The following is a 22,042-nucleotide window of genomic DNA, read 5'->3' on the forward strand; positions in this document are numbered from 1 at the left end:
TTTACTTGAATTTTTTAAAATATCTATTTACGGGTTGATTTTTTTGGTTGAATATCAACTCAAAAATAAAATAAGAATCTAATTCCTATACCCCAATTTTAACTTTATTATAAAAATTTAAAGAATTGTGACAGGTGAATATTTGATATTTAGTATAATTTTTTTAAATAATTATAAAAATAATTTAATAATTCAACTCAACCCACCCAAAATTTCTAAAATTTAAAATTTTGGTTCGATTGGGTTGATCACGTCACCCACTAAACAAATTCAAAATTTTAAATTGATCAAAAAAAAATTTCTCAATAGATAAAAATCCAATATTTTAAAAGTATATAGAAATACTAAAATTTTAAATTTAAGAAGATTTAATTATTGAAAATGGTAGTTCTTAATTTATTTCATCTAATTTGATTTCAAAAATCGTTTCAAATCGATTGGTTCGATTCGATTTACTAGTTCACGAAATTTTACTTCAGTTCAGCCCAAATAGAAATGACTATATATATTTTCCAAGGTTTTTCATACGACACATATCAGCATATCGCAAACTCTTCTCTCTTTCGTTCATTCTCTCCAAAATTAAACCTCTATTAGGCTTGCTCATCATTTGTCGTCGACTCAGTGTCTGTCACTTATTGTCGATCATTCATCGTTTGCTACTCATTGAGCAAAATGAGCAACATAGATATTTTGTGATAACAAAGCAATTATTTTATGACAAAAAAAACTCAATATTTCACCGCAGAACAAAACATGTTGAACTTCGACATCATTTTATTCGTGATCTTATTGTAAAGGAAGAAATTGTCTTACAATATTGTAATACCAATGAACAGATCATAGACAATCTTGCTAAGGCTTTATCAAAAGAGAAGTTCACTTCAAAAACTTGTTCAGCATTTGCAACTTTGAAATAAGAGGAACAAGACGTTATTCAAAATTTGAGTTTGGAGGAGATTGTTAGTAGTTTGTAAGAATTGAATGTAGAAGATCAACCATAGATAGCATGTGTTGGCTCAAGTAAAGGCAAACTGTTTGGTTTAATCCGAGATTAATTTGTGAAAAAAAAAAAAATCAAACCTAGACTAGTTCAGCTTCTTACGCCTCTAATTGTTTTCATGTGAAATAGAAAAGTATACACTTCGTCTGACACGATCTGCAAGTAACCTACTCTAATTCTACTATGGATATTGAATAAATAAATAAATCATAAAAAAAGAGTAAAAAAAACACACAGACATTTCAAATATTACTATCACAATTGAAAAATGATACAAACGTGTATGTTTAGCATTTTATTAATAATAGTAGTAGAGCACGATGAACTAACAATCTTATATTATTTTATTTATAAACATGTAAATATCTTCTCATAACCATAATGTCAAACTCAAACTCGTCATGATTGTTTTAATGGAAGGATCCTTTAGTATGGCAACTCGCCTATAAAATTGCCAGGTGGATCATAACTGCAAATGATGAATGTACCTCCATTGTTACAGCTAACTTTCGCACATCCAACTCTCATTGAGTTCCTCCATACCACTTGAGTGTAGTGGCTACACATTTCGTCATCAACGCATGTATTGGAGTCATAATCATAGAATTGTTCTTCATCCACCCACATTTGAATTGCTTCAATGCCAGACATTTCACCGGTACTTATTGCAAGATTCTCTCCATAAGGCCCATGAGAGTGCAATAATAGGCAATCACTACTACGTTTGTTAGCATATTGCGTAGCATAGTTTGCTAGTTTCTCATCCCATTGGATAGTCTCGACACCAACTTGGGCACGAACAACATTGTGAGCATCAACATAGTCTCGAGATAGATCTTGACCAAAAGAGAAAGAAAATACGGTGATACTCAAAACATAAAAGATAGATAAATAGAGTTTTAGCATACTCATTTTGATTTTAAGAGATTGGAATTAAAATGAATGGAAATAGTTGTGGAGAGAAGTGGGTTCACCATGGTTTCTCCATTTATAAGCATGGAATTTTGAAAGAATGTTCGTATAGTGTATTATTTAAATCGAAAAACTTTATGTTTGCCTTGTCAATATCATCCGAGAAGAAAAGTAGATTAGAAAGATGTTTTTTTTTTTTTTTTACATTATCACAATTTTGATTTTTCTTATAGTTAATTTTAAAAGGAATATTTTTACTAAAATCATAAAATAACCGACATTTATTCAAAACTATGAGGAAACCGAAAATATATTACGTTCTAGAATCTATATGAGACTTTGATCTAACTGGTTTAATAGCCTCTTAGTTTTACCACTCTTTCATCACTAACCAGTCTGAGGATCGAGTACTATGAATGAGTATATAAATATATTTGATAAATTGTTACCTATCTTAATTACGCAATATAATACCAATAAACAACTTTATCCTTAATTAGTGAGTTTCAAAATATCTCGAATTAGGTGTCTATTTATAATTTGGTTACATTTTTAAATTAAAAATAAAAGATGAAAAAGAAAAAACACTTGGCCCAATCTTTGAAAAGTATGGTGATTGGTTATGTATGGTCTCACACAGAAGATATTATTTTTAAATTCTCATATCACTTCTTTTAAATAGTTTAAAAAATGGGCTAAATTAATTTATAAAAAAAAATCTTATTAGCTTTGAAAAGTTTTATTGATAATCTTTTTAAAAAACTTACTTTTAAAAGTTCAAATATATATTTATTTGTTAGTGTAACCACTAAAGTTCACTGCGAGTAGATATTGTCCGTTTTGACTAGTTACATATTGTCGTCTGTCTTATGGTTTTAAAATTGGTCTGCTAGAGAAAATTTTGCACACCCTTCAAAGAAATGGTTCGTTCTCTCTCATAGTTAGAAGATAGGCAGAACCTTTAGTACCACATTTCAAAAATACCCATGAACTTTTAAAAGTAATATCAACCTTCTTAAATTAAAAAAATTAAAGATGATCTATAAAATGAAACACTATTAGAGGTTCAAAAGTATTTTTTAAACAAAATATTAACTATTTCCATCTAAGTCGCGGTATTATTGAAACTTTTGAAAGTTTGATATTTTATAGACAAAATATAAACTTTAGGTATATTTTTATTAATTGAGTCTAAAAAAATTTAAAATTTAAAATTTTAGAAGATGTAACACAAATTGAGTAATTAATTTATTTAAAATTTTTAGTAAATGATAAACTATTTTTGTAACAATATGAGTTTCGAAAAGAAAAAAAAGTAATATTCGATGACGTATGAAATCTTGCTGGAAATCGCGTGATTTCCGGCCAGGCATTTCTTTTGTTAATTGGAACGTATTATTTTCTCGAGTTCCCCACTCTTAAACACTAGTACCTATTAGGTTTTGACATAACTAAGCCAGGAACATAAAGAATTGAAATTAGGAGTGATAATATTATTGAATACTCAACTTGGAAACGGTCTTGGAAACAAATCTCATAAATAAATCTGAAAAATAATTAAACTAGATCCCTAAAAATACCCTCTTTTTGACCTAATCAAATTCTTCTAACAATCCCTCCCTTTAACTTATTCTTCTGTGTCAAGAATTAGTTCAAAGTTAGAAAAAACTCTACACACCAAGTTCTTCATGCAACTTCCGAAATGCTTTCTCATGTGTTTGTAACGTCCATGTAGAACTGGATTTTTGGATAGCTTAATAGTTGAAGTATTACACACATTAGCTTTGTTCCTTCTATTTGAGAGTGACCAATCTCTTTGAGTATCCTCCTCATCCAAACAGTTTGACATGCACAGGCACTAGCAACAACAAACTCAGCTTATGTGGTTGATAAGGTGACTATGCTGCTTACAAGAAAACCAAGCTACTGCTCCTCCACCCATCATAAACACATAGAAGTATTCTTGCTATCTTCCATGTCTTCGGCATAGTCACTACCAGTCAGTCCATTTAAATCACTAACTCCTCCCTTTCTATAAAATACACCATAATCTACCGTACCTTTCAAGTACCTTAAAACCCTTTTAGCTGCTGCAAAATGTTGTTGTGTTGGACATGCCATAAAATGACTAATCAAACTTACAACGAACATGAGATCGAGACGAGTAGCAGTGAGATACATCAGACTTCCCACAATTTGTTTATACAAAGTTACATCTACTTTTGCACCATTTTCATCTTTGACAATTTTCTGTCCTAGAACAATGGGATTACAAAAAGAATTGTAATTCTCTATGCCAAATCGATTTAAAACTTCAGCAGCATACTTTCTTTGACATATGAAAATACCATCTAATCTTTGTATTACCTCTATTCCAAGAAAAAATCTCATCTGACCTCAGTCATATCAAACTATTTCTTCATAGAACGTTTAAACTCCTTCAATAGTTCTTCATCGTCTCCGGTAAATAAAAAATCATCAACATAAATGCTTACAATAAGAATTTTACCTCCCTTCCTCTTGATGAAGAGTGTTTGCACACTGGAACAGCTTTTGAATCCTTCTTGATGAACTAGGATTCTATTCGACTAAACCAGGTTCTAAGTGCTTGTTTTAATCCGTAGAGAGTCTTTTGGAGTTTGTACACCATCTCCCCACTTCTCTTTTTCTCATAGCTTTCACCGGAATTTGCTAACCATACAGGTGGATGTCGATTTCTCCCCTCCCTTATTGTCAAATCTAGTGCAACAGTTACTGGAGAATTATTTTCAGCAACTGGTTCAATTGTTTCAGCAACCGATTTAGTAGTTTCTTTCGTGATTTTCCCTTCTTTGTTTTCAGCAACTGGTTCAATTGTTTCATCAACTGGTTCAGCCGTTTCCTCTGTGATTCCTCTTCCTTCGGCTGTGTTCTTATCAATTTCAATGTTTTCCCCAGTCCAATTTTTCCGTTGGTCTCCATTTACCCATTTTTGGAAATGGAGTCCGATGTTGCTTGCCTTTCATACATGTCTCACAGGTGGTGTTTGGAGCTCCAATTTGCGGCAGGCCTTTCACCATGTTTTTGTGTTTCAATGTGCACAAGCCTTTGTAGCCGAGATGACCATATCGATGGTGCCAAAATGTTGACTGGTCTGTATTTGAAACTTGGAGGCATCTTTCTTCATTTGTTGTGGTAGATGGTTCAGTACCCAAAATAAACTGCCAATTTGCGCTCATAATTGACCCTGCTATTTTTCCTCTTTGTGGATGATAAATGCTACATACACCATCTAATTTGCGCTCATAATTGACCCTGCTATTTTTCCTCTTTGTGGATGATAAATGCTACATACACCATCTTTAAACAGCACTGCTACTCCTTTTTCTTGTAGTTGTCCAGCGCTCAAGAGATTATTTTTGAGTTCAAGTACCCAATACACATTACTAATAGTGGAACGAAGCCCAAGGTTAATTTCACTACCCCCTTTCCCATAACTTTCATACTTGTATTATTTCCAAGTTTGACAATGTGGGAAAATGTCTTGTCTAAGCTTGAAAACATACCTTCACTTGCACACATACGATTTGAGCAACTAGAATCTAAGAACCAAGCATCACTCGTTTATGCTTCATGTCTTTTCATATGAGCCATTAACAGCATTTCATCCTCTTCTTTCAGCTCTGCATAACTCAATTCATTATTCATCTTTGGACATTTATATTGAAAATGACCTAACTCATGACACATATAACATTCAATAGTTGCTTTGTTGAAAGTCCTCTGCCCCTATAAGTTCCTCTTCCTCCATTACTTATTTTCGTTCGCCCTTCAACTTTTAGAACTTGCTCCTCCATTAATGCTGAATCTTCGAAATTTTTGTTCATGCACCACTAATCAACTTTGTAATTTATCAATGGACATGTTATCAGTATCTTTGGATTCCTCAATATATACTACAACATAAGTAAATTTTTCAGTTAGGGTATGCAGAATTTTTTCTACAATTTTCTTGTCTGGCATATCTTCTCCATTGCTAAGTAAATTTTTTAGTAGTTAGGGTATGCAGAATTTTTTCTACAATTTTCTTGTCTGGCATATCTTCTCCATTGCTAAGTAAATTTTTTAGTTAGGGTACGCAGAATTATTTCTACAATTTTCTTGTCTGGCACATCTTCTCCATTGCTTCTGAGATTATCATCACTCTTGCAAAAGTATCATCATTTTTCATCTCTAAGATCTCAAATTCTCTCCTTAATGCATTAAGAAGAGATTTCTTCACTTTTTGGTTTCCACCAAATTTTCACTTCATTGAGTACCAAACACTCTTGGCTGTGCGACGATCCAAAATTTTTTCAAAGACAGTACGATTAATTGCTTGGAAAAGGTAATGCTTTACTTGATGATCTTTGAGTCTAGCATCATCAACGTGGCTCTTTTGTATCTCAGTCAACCTTTTGCTCTGAGCAAATTTTCCATCAGCTCACTCCAATGTTCATAGTGACCATTGAAGTGAGGATCCTCATTAAAACTTTGTCTTCTCTCTTACTCTCTCTGTTTGATCACCACAAAAATTGCGGCTCTGATACCAATTGTTAGGTTTTGACATAACTAAGCATGAACAACAATCGAAGTTTGGAGCAATAATATTATTGAATACTAAATTTAGCTTTATAGTCTTACAAATAACCCTAAATAAAAACTAACACAAATCTGGAAGAGGAAAACAAATCTTGTAAACAAAATCTTGTAAACAAATCTGGTAAATAATTAAACTAGATCCCTAAAAATACTCTGACTCTTTTGACCTAATCAAATTCTTCTAACATAACCATACCTAAATAGGCGTTCTTTCCATTGATTGTCGTTGTTGTGCCTATAAGAGAAAAACATAAGGGTTTAAGTGAGAAATCGGAAAACATCGCGAGGTTTCGAGTTTTTAGTGAGTTTTATTGGGTAAGAGCGAACTAACGTGGTGGTGTTGCATAAAAAGGAGGGACAAACAAAACAGTAGCAAGGACGAACATGAGGGCGTTGGTCTCTTTGGAATTGGAAAGGGGAAATCGTAGGTAGGGTCTTCGAATTGTTCGCGGGTAAGGAAGAAGAGGGATTGGATCGGGTCGGGTTTTCGGCGTTTTGTGTACCCGCGAGCACGCACCACCCAACCCAGCTCACAACCCAAAACTCAATCTGCTCACTCTCTACCCACGACCTTCTATATCGGCCCGAGTGAAAACGTTGGCCCACCGCTCACGACCAGACGTAAGCCCACGCTGCGCGTTCTCGGCTTCCACGTGACTAGGTGGCTCCTCTCGGCTCGGCTTGGCGGCTCGATATACATATTGTTAGATTGAATGGCACGATGACCTATATGGGTCACGACCTCATGTATTTATAGATGCGTATAATGAAGATTACATTCCAAATCTATGATTTGGTAACAAACCATAAAATCATAGATTTGGTAACAAACCCTTCAAATCATAAACTAGTAAATCTTAGACTATTTTAGTATATACAGTTATGATCTATTTTAGGTTTAACACCCCCCCTCAATCTGGACGATGTACTACTAAGTTCAGATTGCGCCTAAAATAGCTAAAAGAAGGAGCTGGCAGTGGCTTTGTCATGATATCGGCGAGCTGATCCTTGGAAGATATGAGTCGAACATCAAGCTGACGAGTCGATACTCGTTCACGAACGAAGTGATAATCAACCTCAACATGCTTCGTCCGTCGATGAAAGATTGGATTGGCGGATAGGTAGGTGGCACCAATGTTGTCACACCATAGGCTAGGCGCTCGCGCTTGCGAGATCCCGAGCTCACGCAAGAGAACTTGGATCCAAATTAATTCGGCAGTGGCATCAGCAACCGCCTTATATTCGGCTTCCGTACTAGAACGAGAAACTGTCGATTGTTTCCTCGAACTCCAAGAGATAAGATTGCCACCAAAGAAGATCACATAGCCTCCAGTGCTTCGACGATCATCAGGATTCCCAGCCCAATCAGCATCTGAAAAGGCACTCAACAAATCAGTGCTGGACTTTGTAAGACACAAACCCATATCAATAGTGTCATGTAGATAACGGAGAATTCGTTTGACTGCCGCCCAATGTATAGAAGTCGGAGAGGACATGAACTGACACACTCTGTTGACACAGAAGGATATATCAGGACGTGTCAGAGACAAATATTGGAGAGCACCAACGACACTTCGATAGCGAGTAGTATCCTCAGGTGAGAGCTTTTCACCACCATTCAATAACAACTTCTCACTGGGAAGCATAGGTGTGGGCACACCTTTGGAGGTGAGCATATTGGTTCTGGCTAATAAATCTCGAATGTATTTATGTTGTGTCAGAATAAGTCCACTAGAAGTATGGCGGACCTCAATCCCAAGAAAATAACTCAAAATACCAAGATCCTTGACGGCAAAATCATCCTGAAGCTGTGTAAGAAGTTTCTCAGTAGCCGTAGAAGATGAGCTGATGATAATAATATCATCAACGTAGATGAGAATATACATCTGAATGCCCGTTTTGTTAAAAATAAAAAGAGAGACATCAGCCTTTGAAGGTGTAAAATCCAGCTGTAATAGTTTGGAGCTAAGGCGAGAAAACCAGGCACGCGGAGCTTGTTTAAGGCCATAAAGCGACTTATCCAGCTTGCAGAGATAACCAGGGTGTTGAGAATCCACAAATCCAGGGGGCTGCTTCATATAAACATCTTCATTAAGAAGGCCATGAAGAAAAGCATTTTGAATATCAATCTGCCGAATAGCCCAACCACGAGAAATAGCAAGAGATAATAAGAGCCGAATGGTAGTGGGCTTAACAACTGGACTAAAGGTATCATCATAATCGACGCCATACTGCTGTTTAAAACCTTTAGCAACCAGGCGTGCTTTGTAGCGATCAATAGAGCCATCTGGCTTTTGTTTGAGTTTGAAAACCCATTTGCAATCAATAACGTTAAGACCAGCACGAGGAGGAACTAAGTGCCATGTCTTATTTTTTTGAAGTGCCTGAAATTCATCATTCATTGCCTGACGCCAGAGGGGATGCTCCATAGCAGTAATATGTGAAGTAGGTTCAGAGGCAGAAGACCGAGCTACAAGATATGTTACTGTTCCATCTGTACGCACCTTGGGTTTCTTGATATTGTGCTTCAATCGAGTACCATACGGATGAGTAGTAGGTGCAGAATCCACATTTGAGGGGACGGCCGTATCAGCCGTTGCGAGGGGAGCAACCGATGCTACAGCAGTTGGTTGACCAACGGCCGAGGATTCGACCGGGCATTGCGCAATATCATCTGCTGGCGGAGAAGCCGATGCCTCAATCATTGGCGGAACAACCAACGCCGATTCGAATGGCAGCGACGCGGAGGATTGTTGCGGCAATTCCGAAGCTGATGTAGACACCAAATTTTCTGCATCCAAAGAGTTAGTAGGCCCAGACATATGCATGTGATCATTCTCCAAATTAGTACTGCTATTACCCAAATGCAAGGTGCACAAATCAGGGGCATTATGCGTCGACTGCATGATTGGGGAAGAATTAGGTGAGGCTCTCTTGAATGGAAAAACATTTTCATCAAATATGACATCTCTAGACATATAGACACGACCAGAATCGGTGTCAAGACACTTATACCCTTTATGTGAAGAACTGTAGCCTAGAAAGACACATTCCTTTGATCGAAAAGAGAGCTTTTGTTTGTTATAAGGACGAAGATGAGGCCAACAAGCACACCCAAAAATTTTTAATAAGGAGTAATTTGGTGGGGTATGAAAAAGAAGCTCTAAGGGGCATTTTTTATCGATGACACGAGTAGGAAGACGATTGATGAGATATGTGGCTGTAAGAAACGCGTCGTCCCAAAATTTAATAGGTACATGAGCATGAGCTAGAAGGGCTAGGCCAGTTTCAACAATATGACGATGCTTGCGTTCAGCAGACCCATTTTGTTGATGTGTGTGAGGGCACGAAACACGATGACCAATTCCAAGGGAACGAAAAAATGTGTTGTGAATTTTCTGATATTCCCCACCCCAATCAGATTGAACCCACTTGATTTTAGTATCTAGGAGGCGCTCAACATGAGCTTGGAATTGCAAAAATATACGAGGAGCTTCTGTACGATCATGCATCAAATAGATCCACGAAAATTTACTGAAATCATCAATGAAACTAATATAATATTTAAAACCCCCAACAGATGGAGGTGCAGGGCCCCAAACATCCGAAAAAATAAGTTCCAAAGGTGACGAAGACCTATGGGAAAAACTAGTATATGGTAATCGATGACTCTTTGCTAACTGACACGCATTACAAACTGACAAAGATGACTCACTAGCACACGAAATATTATTTAGACGCAAAATGGATTTTATTACTTGAGATGAAGGATGTCCAAGACGAGCATGCCATTGGGCGTGAGTAGTAGATCTGCTCACCAAGGCATGCTTGAGATTATCGACATCGGATGGCTTAATAGGATAAAGACCAGATTCACACCTCCCATTTAGGAGACTTTTCCTCGACTGTCGATCCTTTATAGAAAAATGCCAAGGATGGAATTCAAAAAATACGTCATTATCACGAGAAAATTTATGAACAGAAAGAAGATGTTTGGAAATTTCAGGCACATGCAAAATATTACGCAACGCAAGAGGACGAGTAGCAGTATTAATTAGAGAATGACCAGTATGCAAAACACGCAAACCTGCTCCATTGCCGACTTGAACTTGTTCACCTCCATGATAACGTTCACGCACAGCGAGACGATCCAGGTCACTGGTGATATGGTCCGTAGCGCCTGTGTCGCTGTACCAATTTGGGTCAATCTTGTAAGAGGAAGTAGCCGCCAGTGCCGTAGGAGGAGCAGAAGAAGGTTCATCTTGATAGGACTCATCCATCCTATGCCAGCAGCGGATAGCAGTATGCCCCACTTTGCCGCAGATCTGGCAGGAAGGACGAGCAGAAGGGCCACGACGATCACCAGCAGGACGAGAGGGTGCATAACCTTGAGAACGACCACGACCGCGATCCCTACGCCCACGATTCTTCTGCTGACCACCACGACTAGCATAATTGGCAGAAGATCCAAGATTTAACTGAAGTTCAGCCTGGTGTTGTAGTTGGCGAGCTTCATACGTCATTAGATGTGCAAACACATCATCAAGGGTGAGGGCTTCACTCTTGGTAGTCATTGAGGTGACGAAGGGATCATAGTCAGGGCCAAGACCAGCGAGAAGATACGCGATCACATCATCATCCTGCAAGGCAGAGCCGGCGGCGGCCAGCTCGGTGGCTAGCCCTTTGATCTTGCAAAAATAATTTGCAGCAGATTGATCTCGTTTCTTGGACGTGGCAAGCTCAACACGAATCTGAGTAGTGCGAGCACGAGTTGACGATGAAAACATCCGCTGCAGGGTATCCCACGCCTCCTTGGACGTAGTAGCGGCAACCACATCATGAAGAATCTCCTCAGACATGGAGGAGAGAAGGCCGCTAAGGACTTGTTGATCCTGATCATACCACTGATTATAGGCCGGATTAGAGACCAGCTCAGCACCAGCAGCAGTTGAGGAAGGGATCAGCTTGGCAGGTGCAACATTGGTGCCATCGAGGTAGCCCATAAGCTTCGTACTCCGTAGGTAGGGGAGGAGCTGGGCACGCCATATGATGAAGTTGTTTTTGGTTAGACGAATTGTGACAACATGGTGTAGAGGGATTGGATATTGTTTAAGGCCAAAAGTCGCCATGGTAGTTGAGACGGTGTTGGAGATGGTGGATGGAGAGGAGGAAGAAGACATGGCGAGGAGTTTAAAAAATAAACCTTGGCTCTGATACCATGTTAAACGAACACGACTCTCCACAATGGTATGATATTGTCCACTTTGAGCATAAGCTCTCATGGCTTTGCTTTGGGCTTCCCCAAAAGGCCTCATCCCAATGGAGTTAGTATTCCTCACTTATAAACCCATGATCATTCCCTAAATTAGTCGATGTGGGACTTCCATCATCCAACACCTCCCCTCGAACAAAGTGCGCCTCCCCTTAATCGAGGCTCGACTCCTTTGGAGTCTTAGTCATTTTTGACTGCCTTCGAGGAGGGGCTTGACTCCTTTTCTTTAGGAGTTCTTTGTTCGATATTTGAGGATTTGAGGATTTACCAATTTATTGGCACGACTAAGTTTAGGGCATGGCTCTGATACCATGTTAGATTGAATGGCACGATGACCTATATGGGTCACGACCTCATGTATTTATAGATGCGTATAATGAAGATTACATTCCAAATCTATGATTTGGTAACAAACCATAAAATCATAGATTTGGTAACAAACCCTTCAAATCATAAACTAGTAAATCTTAGACTATTTTAGTATATACAGTTATGATCTATTTTAGGTTTAACACATATAACATACCGATTCCTAGGTTTTTGACACTTTTGAAGACATTTATGCCCTTATTTTTGCCATTTGAGGTTAGACTCTTAATTGCCAAATTATATTACTTTATGGCTTACTTTTGGTAGTTAAACAAGAGGTTTAGCTTAGTTATGATGTGAATAGACCCTAAGCTTGTTATGTGATTTTTATAGGAAATAGTTAGGTGTTGGGATTGTAGTAACGTGGCGAGTATCTTATCGGGAGTAAACTTCGGCCAAGGCCAACAAGGTAAGTGACTTTACTGTTGAAGTTAGCTTGTATGATGGTGCGTGCCCTGTGACCTTTGCATACGTCATATTTGATGTGAAATGTCAATGCTATGTCATGCCTATGTTTTCTTGTATTGTCATGAATGGTTTACTACGTATGCATGCAACTTATTACACTGTTTCCATGAATGAATTCATATGCTATGAATGCTATGGAAGTCTTACATGCTATGAATGTGATGGACCGAAGAATGTTGCTATGTAGACACGCTACTTAACTGAGCCATGATATGGAATGCAAAAAGGAAATGAAACGTAATATGTATTACGCCATGTAAGGTACGTCATGGGACCTTATGCATAAGAATACTTCCCCATTATGTTATGATGGTACGGACACGTACGTTCAATATTATGCTCGCTATGATATCATGCCGACCTTTTCTTTTCCGTGGCGTTTGGTGACGTGTAATGACCGACCATGTCAGGCCTAGGGAGCTCGTATACGAGCCCGCCTAGTAGGCCCATGTACATGTACATGGCCTGTGTGTGGAGAAGTACTACACATCCACCTTGTTCGGATAAAGCAAGGGCCTAAGGCCATATAAAGCAAATGGAAGATAGGTCCCACTCATGTTTTGCATGTGATTTGCATGTGTACTGTACACCTAACCCCAAGGTGGGGTGACTTACTTAGAATTTCATAAAATACTCAAGGCACGTGCTATTCTATTTTTCCGATAAAGGCAAGGCTCCCATGCACGGTTGACGGCGGACGTTGTGAAGACCATGAAAGTTGGAATGGGGGCTTTATAGGACAAAGAATGTTTTGTTTGAGTTTCATCTTGAATAATAAACGTTTGCATTTAATTTTTTTGGTTTTAGTTGTTGAATGATTTCTTGAGTTAGGTTGAATTTTGTGTTTTGAACTACTTTAAGACCATGACGTTATTTTCGAAGTTATTTTATATAAGCTTCCACGTTATGTCTTATGCATGCCGTTATTTACGAAGTTATTTTATATGAGTTTCCACATTATGTCTTATGCATGCAATAACGTCACTAATTAGGTTAAGAAAAAGTAGGAGTATTACAATTTTTGTCTGTAAATTTTTTTTTAAACTTTTTAAACAAAAGTAGATGATGTTAATGTTATTTTTAAAACTTCATAGATATTTATTAAACATATACTACACAAGAGTATTTTTTAATTTTATAAAAAAAAGATGAAAGGTATTTAATGACATTTTTTAAAGTTTAAGAATTTTTTTTTGAAATTCTATTAAACATTTAATGATATTTTTAAAATAAGGTAGCAACGATTCCCATCCAAAATTAATGGTAATAGTTATTGTAACACTTGAAAATTTTGATGTACTCCTCTAGAAAGTTAGGAATATTTTATTAATTAGTCAATTTCTTTTAAATATTTTAACAATTTTCATAAAAAATTACAGGTATATTTTTAATTTTTTTTTATTCAATGGACAAAGTTATTATTATTAATTTAGCATTTAAAATATTATATAAGTTATGACGTATTAATGTTGTGTATTTTTTTAAATTTAAAATAAATAAATGAGTTTATAACTAAAATAATTTTTTTTATAAAACAGTTTCAAAAGAACAAATTTGTCAAATAATAGTGGAGAATTCATTTGAGTTGATAACGTATATATATGGTTATTTATTTATTTATTTATTTTTATTTTTTATGAAAAGACGGATATGCTCCGAAGAAAAAGTCCAAACCGAACCGGCTCTTACTGTTATCGAGAGTGGCCATCCCCAGAGCCCATATCGATACTGATTGCGATCAAATACCTTTGTACAGATACGAATATTGCCCATTCCTTGTGATTTCTTCTGCAAGAAGAAGAAGAAGAAGAAGACGAGCTTTTGCCCTACCCTTGTCTCTTCACTTTCTGTATCGTCCGCCATTTCTGGGTTCTGGTAATCACTTCAATTCATCAACAACTTTGTCCTGTTGAATATTCCCTCCAACATCATGGTTTTCTACCTTTTGTTCTGATTCATCTGATTGAACCAAAATCATCTCATCCCAAGTTTGTTTCTAGCTTAAATTGTCGATGTTTGTACGCAAGCGTGTTTGACTTAGCTATGGTGATTGGAGTTCTTGTCTTGGTTGTTTATCATTTTTTTTTTAATTCTCAGCCTAAGCTTAGACGCAATTTCTCATGAAATAGAGCGGCTCTGTTTTGTGAAACCCTTCTTCTGCTCAAGCTTTGCTCGTGTTTTGTCCATGGAAGCCGTTTCTCTCTCTCGCCACGGGGCTTCGCTCCCTCTTCATGGCTATGGTGCTTTTGAGATTTTCTTTTTCTTCTTTTTTTTTTTCTTATGGGTTCACAATTTTATTTGTTTCTAATCGATGCAATGCAATTCTGTTGGATCAAATGTTTAGGTTACCAAGAGCTTGGGTTTTCCAGTGCTTCATCTTCTCTGCCAGTAAGCATTTTAGTCAATCTATTTATCACTTTTGTTTCATTGTACTGGTTTGTTCTATATATTTGTTGGAAGGTTTAACCCTGCACTCTGTTTGCTGTATTCTTGTAGCCGTTCTCTCGAATGCTTATTGTAGCTAACCTAGTGCGAGATGAACTCTGGTGGTGCTAGTTTCTGAGTAAAAACCAAAAGCCTCAAACCTAAAGGACATAAAATTCATTATCTAGATATATTCTTTTCTCTATTGGATCTGCTAGCGTTGTAGTCTAACATTTGGGAATATTTTGTAACGCTATTAATTTTCTTAACCTAATTAGTGACTCAACCCAAGTCATATATATGGAAATTCATACTAAACATCTTTAAAATAAGTCCAAGTTCAAAACATGAAATTCAACCTAACCTAGTTTTAAACATAAATTAAATTGTAGTAAAATACCTAACAACTAATCATTGAAACTCAATGCGACCTATTATCTACCAATTTAAAATTTAAAGCAATCAACTTCCCTATTATGCTCTAATTTGACTTCCATGGCCTTCTCAGCGTTCACTGTCATCCGTGCATAGGAGCTTTACCTTTATATGAAATACTCAATAAGTCATCCCACTATTGCTTCCCTGAGTTGAATGAATAAGGTCATCCCACTATTGCTTCCTTGAGCTGATTGAATAAGGTCATCCCACTATAGTTTCCCTGAGCTGATTGAATAAGGTCATCCCACTATAGCCTCCCTGAGCTGATTGAATAAGGTCATCCCACTATAGCCTCCCTGAGCTGATTGAATAAGGTTATCCCACTATTGCTTCCCTGAGCTGATTGAATAAGTCCTCAATGCGTGGAGGGGGATACTTGTTCTTCACCGATCTTTTGTTCAGCTCCCTGTAATCGATGGATACTTGTTCTTCACCGATCTTTTGTTCAGCTCCCTGTAATCGATGCACAAGCGCATTGAGCCATCCTATTTCTTAACAAATAACACTGACACACTCCAGGGAGATACGCTGGGTCTAATAAATCCTTTATCCAACAGCTCCTAGTTGAGTTCTTTCAATTCAGCTAGTGCCATACGATTTAGAGATAGGACCGATACTTGGTTCCAACTCTATTCCAAAATCAACATCTTGTGACGGAGGAATTCCAGGCAAATTCTCTGGGAACACATGTGAATTCATTTGCAACTGGCACTGCGGTTAAGGGAGTTTCTTCCTTTTTGGTATTCACGGTGCTGGCTAGCATAGCCCACGCTCTGTGCTGAACTAACTTTTTCGCCTTCATCATCGATATCACTAAGAGATAGGACTGGTTCTGAACCGCCCAGATGATTAGAAGGTGCAATATGTAGTGTTCATGTTGCGAGAGGATGCAGAATTATGGTGGCAGTCCACCCGTGAGATTATTAGTCTTGAGGGAGGTGTAATCTCATGGCGGAATTCAAGGTTGCCTTTATGGAGGAGTACTACCCTGAGGATGCTCAATTTCGTAAGCAGCAAGAATTCACACAACTGTTGCAACTGTTGAAGGGGGCGTTTTGTTACCACTTATGCCAGGGAGGTTACAAGAATGAAACGCTTTGCCCTAGATTTAGTGAACACTGATTATCGAACGACACAGAGGTTCATACTAGGATTGGACAAGAGGATCTGTCGTACAGTTGAGATGATAGTGCCTAATACATATGCTGCCGCCCTAAGAGTAGCTAAGGCCATGGAGGGGGTTGATGAATCTTGAGAACCTCCACCGATTGTGGGACAGAAGCGATGTCATGACCAGGTTGATTGTCACGATCCACCTTCATCATAGCCACAACAACGACCTAACAGACAACATCGAGATTGTAGGCGTGGTCAACAGAAGAATGAAAGTAGACCAGATAAAAGACCCAAATGTAATGAATGTGGGAAGAATTACTGGGTCAATGTTTGGCATACACCAGAGCCTGCTTTCGATGTGGAAAGGAGGGTCACATGGCCAAGGACTGCCCATGAGGTCGCGCGAATGATTCTGGAAATTAGCAGAGGGGACTAAGAATTGCGGATCATCCTACTCAGAACTGTCATCCAACAAGAGCTTATGCCTCTACTAGTAAGGAGACTGAAAATCCTGATGCAGTGGTGACAGGTACACTATCCGTTCTTGGTCACCTTGCTTTACCACTGTTTGATTCGGGATCTACGGATTCATTTTTATCTGTTGTTTTCGTTAGTTAAGCAAAATTTGTATTAGAACCTTTATTGCATGAATTCTCTGTTAGTACCCTGACAGGGGTGGATTTGATTGATGTTTATAAAGTAAAAGATGGTCATGTGATAATATCAGGAGTTAGCCTAGAGGTAGATCTAATGGTAATTGACATAACTGCTTATGATGTAATATTGGGAATGGATTGGTTAGCAAAAAATCGTGCTAGCATAGATTGTTACAAGAAAGAAGTGTTTACGCCACCATTCAAGACTAGTTTCAACTTCAAGGGTACGTGTCTGGGAGTTATGCCTAAAGTGATATTGATGATAAAGGCGAAAAAGTTAGTTCACCACGGAGCGTGGGCTATACTAGCTAGCGTGGTGAATATTGAAAAGGAAGAAACTCCCTTAGCCCCAGTGCCAGTTGCAAATGAATTCCTAGATGTGTTCCCAAAGGATTTGCCAGGAATTCCTCCGTCACGAGATGTTGATTTTGGAATAGAGCTGTAACCAAGTACCGGTCCTATCTCTAAGGCCCCGTATATTATATGGCGCCAGCTGAACTAAAGACCTTAAGATACAACTACACGAGCTATTGGATAAATGATTTATTAGACACAACGTATCTCCATGGGGTGCGCTGGTGTTATTTGTTAAAAGAAAGGATTGCTTGATGCGCTTGTGTATCGGTTATAGGGAGCTGAACAAAAGAACGGTGAAGACAAGTATCCCCTTCCACGCATTGAGGACTTATTCGATCAGCTCAGGGAAGTAAAAGTGGGGTGACTTATTGAGGACTTTTCAGGTAAAGGAAAAGCTCCTATTCAAGGATGACGGTGAACGCTTGGAAGACCATGCAAGTCAATTTAAGAGCATAATAGGGTAGTGATTGTTTTGAATTTTAAATTAGTAGATGATAGGTCGCATTGAGTTTCAGTTAGTAGTTGTTAGGTATTGTACTGTTAGTTTGATAGGTCAGATTAAAGCACGATTTGTTTAAAACGGTTGAATTTCATGTTTTGAGCTTATTATGCAAGTCATGACCTTATTTTAAAGATGTTTATTATAAATTTTCGTATATATGACTTAAGCATGCGTGGGCTGATGTCACTAATTAGGTTTAGAAAATTAGGGGTGTTACAAATGGTATTAGAGTTAGACATTGGGTGATGTGCCAGCGAGGAGGGTGAGCCTCGAAGGGGGGTGGACATGAGGCGGTGTGCCAGCAAGGACGCTGGCCCTGAAGGGGGTGGATTAGGGGGGTCCCACATCAAGTAGAGAATGGAATGAGTGCCATCGAGGATGCTGGGGCCCGAAGGGGGTGGATTGTGAGATACCACATTGATTGGGGAGGAGAACGAATTTTTTTTTATAAGGGTGTGGAAATCTTTCCCTAGCAGACGCGTTTTAAAAATTTTGAGGGGAAGCCCGAAAAGGAAAGCCCAAAGAGGACAATATCTGCTAGTGGTGGGTTTGGACGGTTACATATTTTGTGTTTCTAATTCCGTAATTGGGCTTGAATTGCTTTATGAAATGAACTATTATCTTAGTTTGAGCACAGTTTTTAATAGGACACAAACTTTAGTATGAAAAAGGAGTTACAACGGTGGGGGAATGAGGATTCTCTCACAGAAGCCTAGGGGAGTTGCGAAAAACAAAAAAACCACAAAAATCCCTTGGATTTTGTTGGAGATTCCTCATCTATTGACAAAATAATTACTAGTGAATAACACTGACAATACAAGTCCAGGGACCTCTTAAACTGGAAGTGCCTTTAAGTTGTGCTATCCATTCACAACGAGTTAAATTTTATTTACTCATAATGATTTTCCTCCATGATATTCAACCTAGTTTAGCAAAGAGATTCTCGGTCATTGGTTTCTAAAGTTCGAAGGTTGTTTGGTGTTCTACCTTACTGGCTTCTTCTATTCATGCACCCTTCAAGGATAAACACCTTGTGCTCACTCAATAGCGCATTTGGCTGTACTGATTGAAACATCCATGTTCGAGGAAGAGGGCGGTTGTAGAAGCATGGTGAAGGGTGGTGAGGTCACTAGAATGGGATGGAGAAGAGAGAGGGGGAAGTAGAGAGAGATGCCCATCTTGGTGTTTTGCATTGTTAGTATTAATTTATTTTGAATCATGAGAGTGTTAATTAACACTTCAATTGCAGATTAATTCGTCTAGGGGTCTTCGATATAGGTCCTCTCTACATCAACAAGCAAATTTGAGAAATGCTGGTAAGTTATTCCTCGCTAAGAAATCTTTTTCTAGTTAATTTCTTCTGTAAAAGAACTTAACTTTAACATGACACTTTTTTTTGTGCGGCTCAATAGTTTTCACTACCTTTTTCTACAATGGTATTTTAGCAGCATTTACTGGCCTAGACCAACAGAAATTTATAACCTTTTCAATATTGTAAAATGATTCATGCTTTATAACCTTTTCTAGATTGTATGGGTTCGGTAAACAATACGTTTTCATTATAATTTTCATATAGAAAGTTAATTTTAGCCAAGGCTTTGATGTTTCCCCATGATCTACAGCTCAACGTTATTGCTTCTCATCCATCGTCAGAAAATGTGCTGGCGTCTCTTGGTGTTATCTTACTCCGAACAAAAATCTATACAATCCTTGGTACAACAAATTGCTTAGTGGAAAAAGAAACCCCCGGTACGTCCTTGTTAGGTCAGGAGTTGCAAAAATGGGAACTCATGAAGCTGGTTATCCATTATCAGGTCTCTCCTGGATGACTTTTGTTTCCGTTTTGTACCTTTTTCTTTTCTTTTGACCTGCTATCTTATATGTCTAATTCCAATTTTATTTTGTTTTTAACTACCTAAAGTGCAGAAGTACCATTGAGCTCAAAAGTCAGAGGAGCATGCTTTTATGCTACTACTGCAATTGCAGCTATTTTTCTCTTTATGCTTATGCTGGTGGCACATCCAATTGTGTTATTGATGGATAGATACCGCAGAAGAATTCATTATACAATTGCTAAAATGTGGGCAAGTTTGAGCATCGCTCCATTTTTTAGGATCAAATATGAAGGGTTGGAGAATTTGCCCTCTTCAAATTCTCCTGCTGTGTACGTATCCAACCATCAGAGCTTTCTAGACATATATACACTTCTTACCCTTGGCAGAAGCTTTAAGTTCATTAGCAAGACTGCAATATTTCTCTTTCCAATTATTGGTTGGGCTATGTTTATGATGGGTGTCATTCCTTTGAAGCGCATGGATAGCAGAAGCCAATTGGTACTTTCTTTCATAATCTGTTTGGATTTTGCACAGTTTATTAGTTGGAACCTTTGAAATGTGAATCTTTTTTTCATGGTTAAGAATGTTCCTGGGTTATTATTTCAAAGTTAGTTAATTTTTTAATGAAGGACTGTCTGAAGCAGTGCATGGAGCTTATAAGGAAGGGTGCATCTGTATTTTTCTTTCCTGAGGGAACACGTAGTAAAGATGGAAAATTAGGTGCTTTCAAGGTAACTGAACATCATATTTCAAACCATTGTTAGATACAAATGGTTAAAAAGCATAAAAATCTGTTTGTTTCTTTTTGCATACATAGTTTTCTCTAATTAAATATCTTCTAATTTTCAAAAAATGTATGGTTTGTAGAAAGGAGCATTCAGTGTTGCAGCAAAGACCAAAGTGCCCGTTGTACCCATTACACTCATGGGAACTGGTAGCATTATGCCACCGGGATTTGAAGGGATCTTGAATATGGGATCCGTGAAAGTCGTTATCCACAAGCCTGTCGTCGGAATTGATCCAGAAGCATTGTGCAATGAAGCTAGAAATGTAATTGCAGATGCCCTGAGTAAACAATGTTGAGGTCGTCTGTTGAAAGTGATTTTTGATTTCATTACTCAGATTTCAATCACCTGATGTGGAGTATCTATACTTTTTACGAGGTAACAATTTCTCTTCATTTCAGGGTATTATTACTTTTGCATATCATCTCATACACTTCATTGTTTTGCATATCATCTCGTCCACATATTCTAGTCGATGAACAAGCAAGCAGTAGTGGCTGTAGGTGGCTTGATTGATTATTGGGACTTGGGTTCAAGTTTGTAAAACGTTTTGGTGAGAATGTATATCAATGGAGGAAGTGAAGAGATATAAAGGCCTTATAGGACATGCACGAGTACTTTTTGGATTGTACAAACGCAAAAGAATTTCGAATTTGGTTCGTAGTTTTGCATCATCAGATGAATGAAAAGAAAAATTGTAAAAGTCTTTCGAATATATATCTTTTGGTCGTTAAGGACCCTGCAGATTTTTTTGCGGTATGGTAATTGTATATTTTTTTGATGGGGTTTGGGTTGGCTTAGTATTGGCAGTGGCCAAGCAATTTTCTAAATTTTGGTGCCTTTTTTCCTTCCGACTTTACTCGATGCAGCTTTTCATTGTGCATCTTTCGCAGGTTGTTACTCGAGCAATGGATTTTTAATTACTTTTTAACATCTTGAATTAGTGTCGGCTCTTTTCATGTGTAAAGGTTGATTGATCTCCTCAGCATACAATGTCGTCTCTATGTTCATTTAGGGTGTTGTTTTTTTTTTTATGGTCACATGCTCAACATGTCCTCTTACATAATGTCGTTCTAAGTTCGATTTTATTTATTATATAGAGTTTTAAGGATTAGTGACTCCACCACTTTTTATGGTTATTTTGTGGATATCGACTTAAATTTATAGGGTTAGTAGCGATCAAACTTTTTTGGTTTATATGTTCACAAATGATATCTTTTATTCACACTCATACAATTCATTTATGTTAAAAGATGAGTACAGGTAGTCCGTGTAGCCAGAAATT

General features: G+C 37.7%; 2 protein-coding genes, 1 long non-coding RNA gene and 1 other non-coding gene across 5 annotated transcripts; 2 read left to right on the forward strand and 2 right to left on the reverse strand.

The window, feature by feature from the left end:
• Positions 1–1,375: 1,375 nt before the first annotated feature.
• LOC111797704 (pathogenesis-related protein 1A-like) lies at positions 1,376–1,915 on the reverse strand. Its single transcript, XM_023680811.2, has one exon. The coding sequence runs from the start codon at positions 1,913–1,915 to the stop codon at positions 1,430–1,432; it is 486 nt and encodes a 161-aa protein (XP_023536579.2). The 3' UTR covers positions 1,376–1,429.
• Positions 1,916–11,044: 9,129 nt separating this feature from the next.
• Positions 11,045–11,184, reverse strand: LOC147792540 (small nucleolar RNA Z247). The gene has a single exon (XR_015421559.1). It is a non-coding gene; the product is annotated as a small nucleolar RNA Z247 (small nucleolar RNA).
• A 1,136-nt stretch (positions 11,185–12,320) lies between these two features.
• On the forward strand, positions 12,321–13,530 carry LOC147792541 (uncharacterized). Its single transcript, XR_015421316.1, has 3 exons — positions 12,321–12,392; positions 12,510–12,905; positions 13,313–13,530. It is a non-coding gene; the product is annotated as an uncharacterized LOC147792541 (long non-coding RNA).
• A 785-nt stretch (positions 13,531–14,315) lies between these two features.
• On the forward strand, positions 14,316–21,690 carry LOC111797218 (1-acyl-sn-glycerol-3-phosphate acyltransferase BAT2, chloroplastic). Of its 2 annotated transcripts, none has more exons than XM_023680169.2 (9): positions 14,316–14,519; positions 14,742–14,884; positions 14,989–15,032; positions 19,387–19,453; positions 19,760–19,951; positions 20,064–20,470; positions 20,617–20,703; positions 20,840–21,135; positions 21,230–21,690. In XM_023680169.2, the coding sequence occupies exons 2-8, from the start codon at positions 14,830–14,832 to the stop codon at positions 21,053–21,055; spliced, it is 1,068 nt and encodes a 355-aa protein (XP_023535937.2). In that variant the 5' UTR covers positions 14,316–14,519; positions 14,742–14,829; the 3' UTR covers positions 21,056–21,135; positions 21,230–21,690. The 2 variants fall into 2 exon arrangements, with proteins under 2 accessions (XP_023535937.2, XP_023535936.2); XM_023680168.2 differs by having other exon boundaries at positions 14,319–14,519; positions 20,602–20,703.
• Positions 21,691–22,042: the final 352 nt, after the last annotated feature.

Source organism: Cucurbita pepo, chromosome 6 (genome assembly GCF_057944985.1).
Source record: "Cucurbita pepo subsp. pepo isolate OVF chromosome 6, ASM5794498v1, whole genome shotgun sequence".
In the NCBI taxonomy this organism is placed as follows: domain Eukaryota; kingdom Viridiplantae; phylum Streptophyta; class Magnoliopsida; order Cucurbitales; family Cucurbitaceae; genus Cucurbita; species Cucurbita pepo.

Coding starts and splice junctions, on each gene's coding strand:
- LOC111797704 (XM_023680811.2), bottom strand. CDS start 1,915: ATGAGTATGCTAAAACTCTATTTATCTATCTTTTATGTTTTGAGTATC.
- LOC111797218 (XM_023680168.2), top strand. CDS start 14,830: ATGGAAGCCGTTTCTCTCTCTCGCCACGGGGCTTCGCTCCCTCTTCAT. Junction 15,033..19,386: donor GTGCTTCATCTTCTCTGCCA/GTAAGCATTTTA, acceptor CTTCAATTGCAG/ATTAATTCGTCTAGGGGTCT. Junction 20,471..20,601: donor TGGATAGCAGAAGCCAATTG/GTACTTTCTTTC, acceptor TTTTTAATGAAG/GACTGTCTGAAGCAGTGCAT.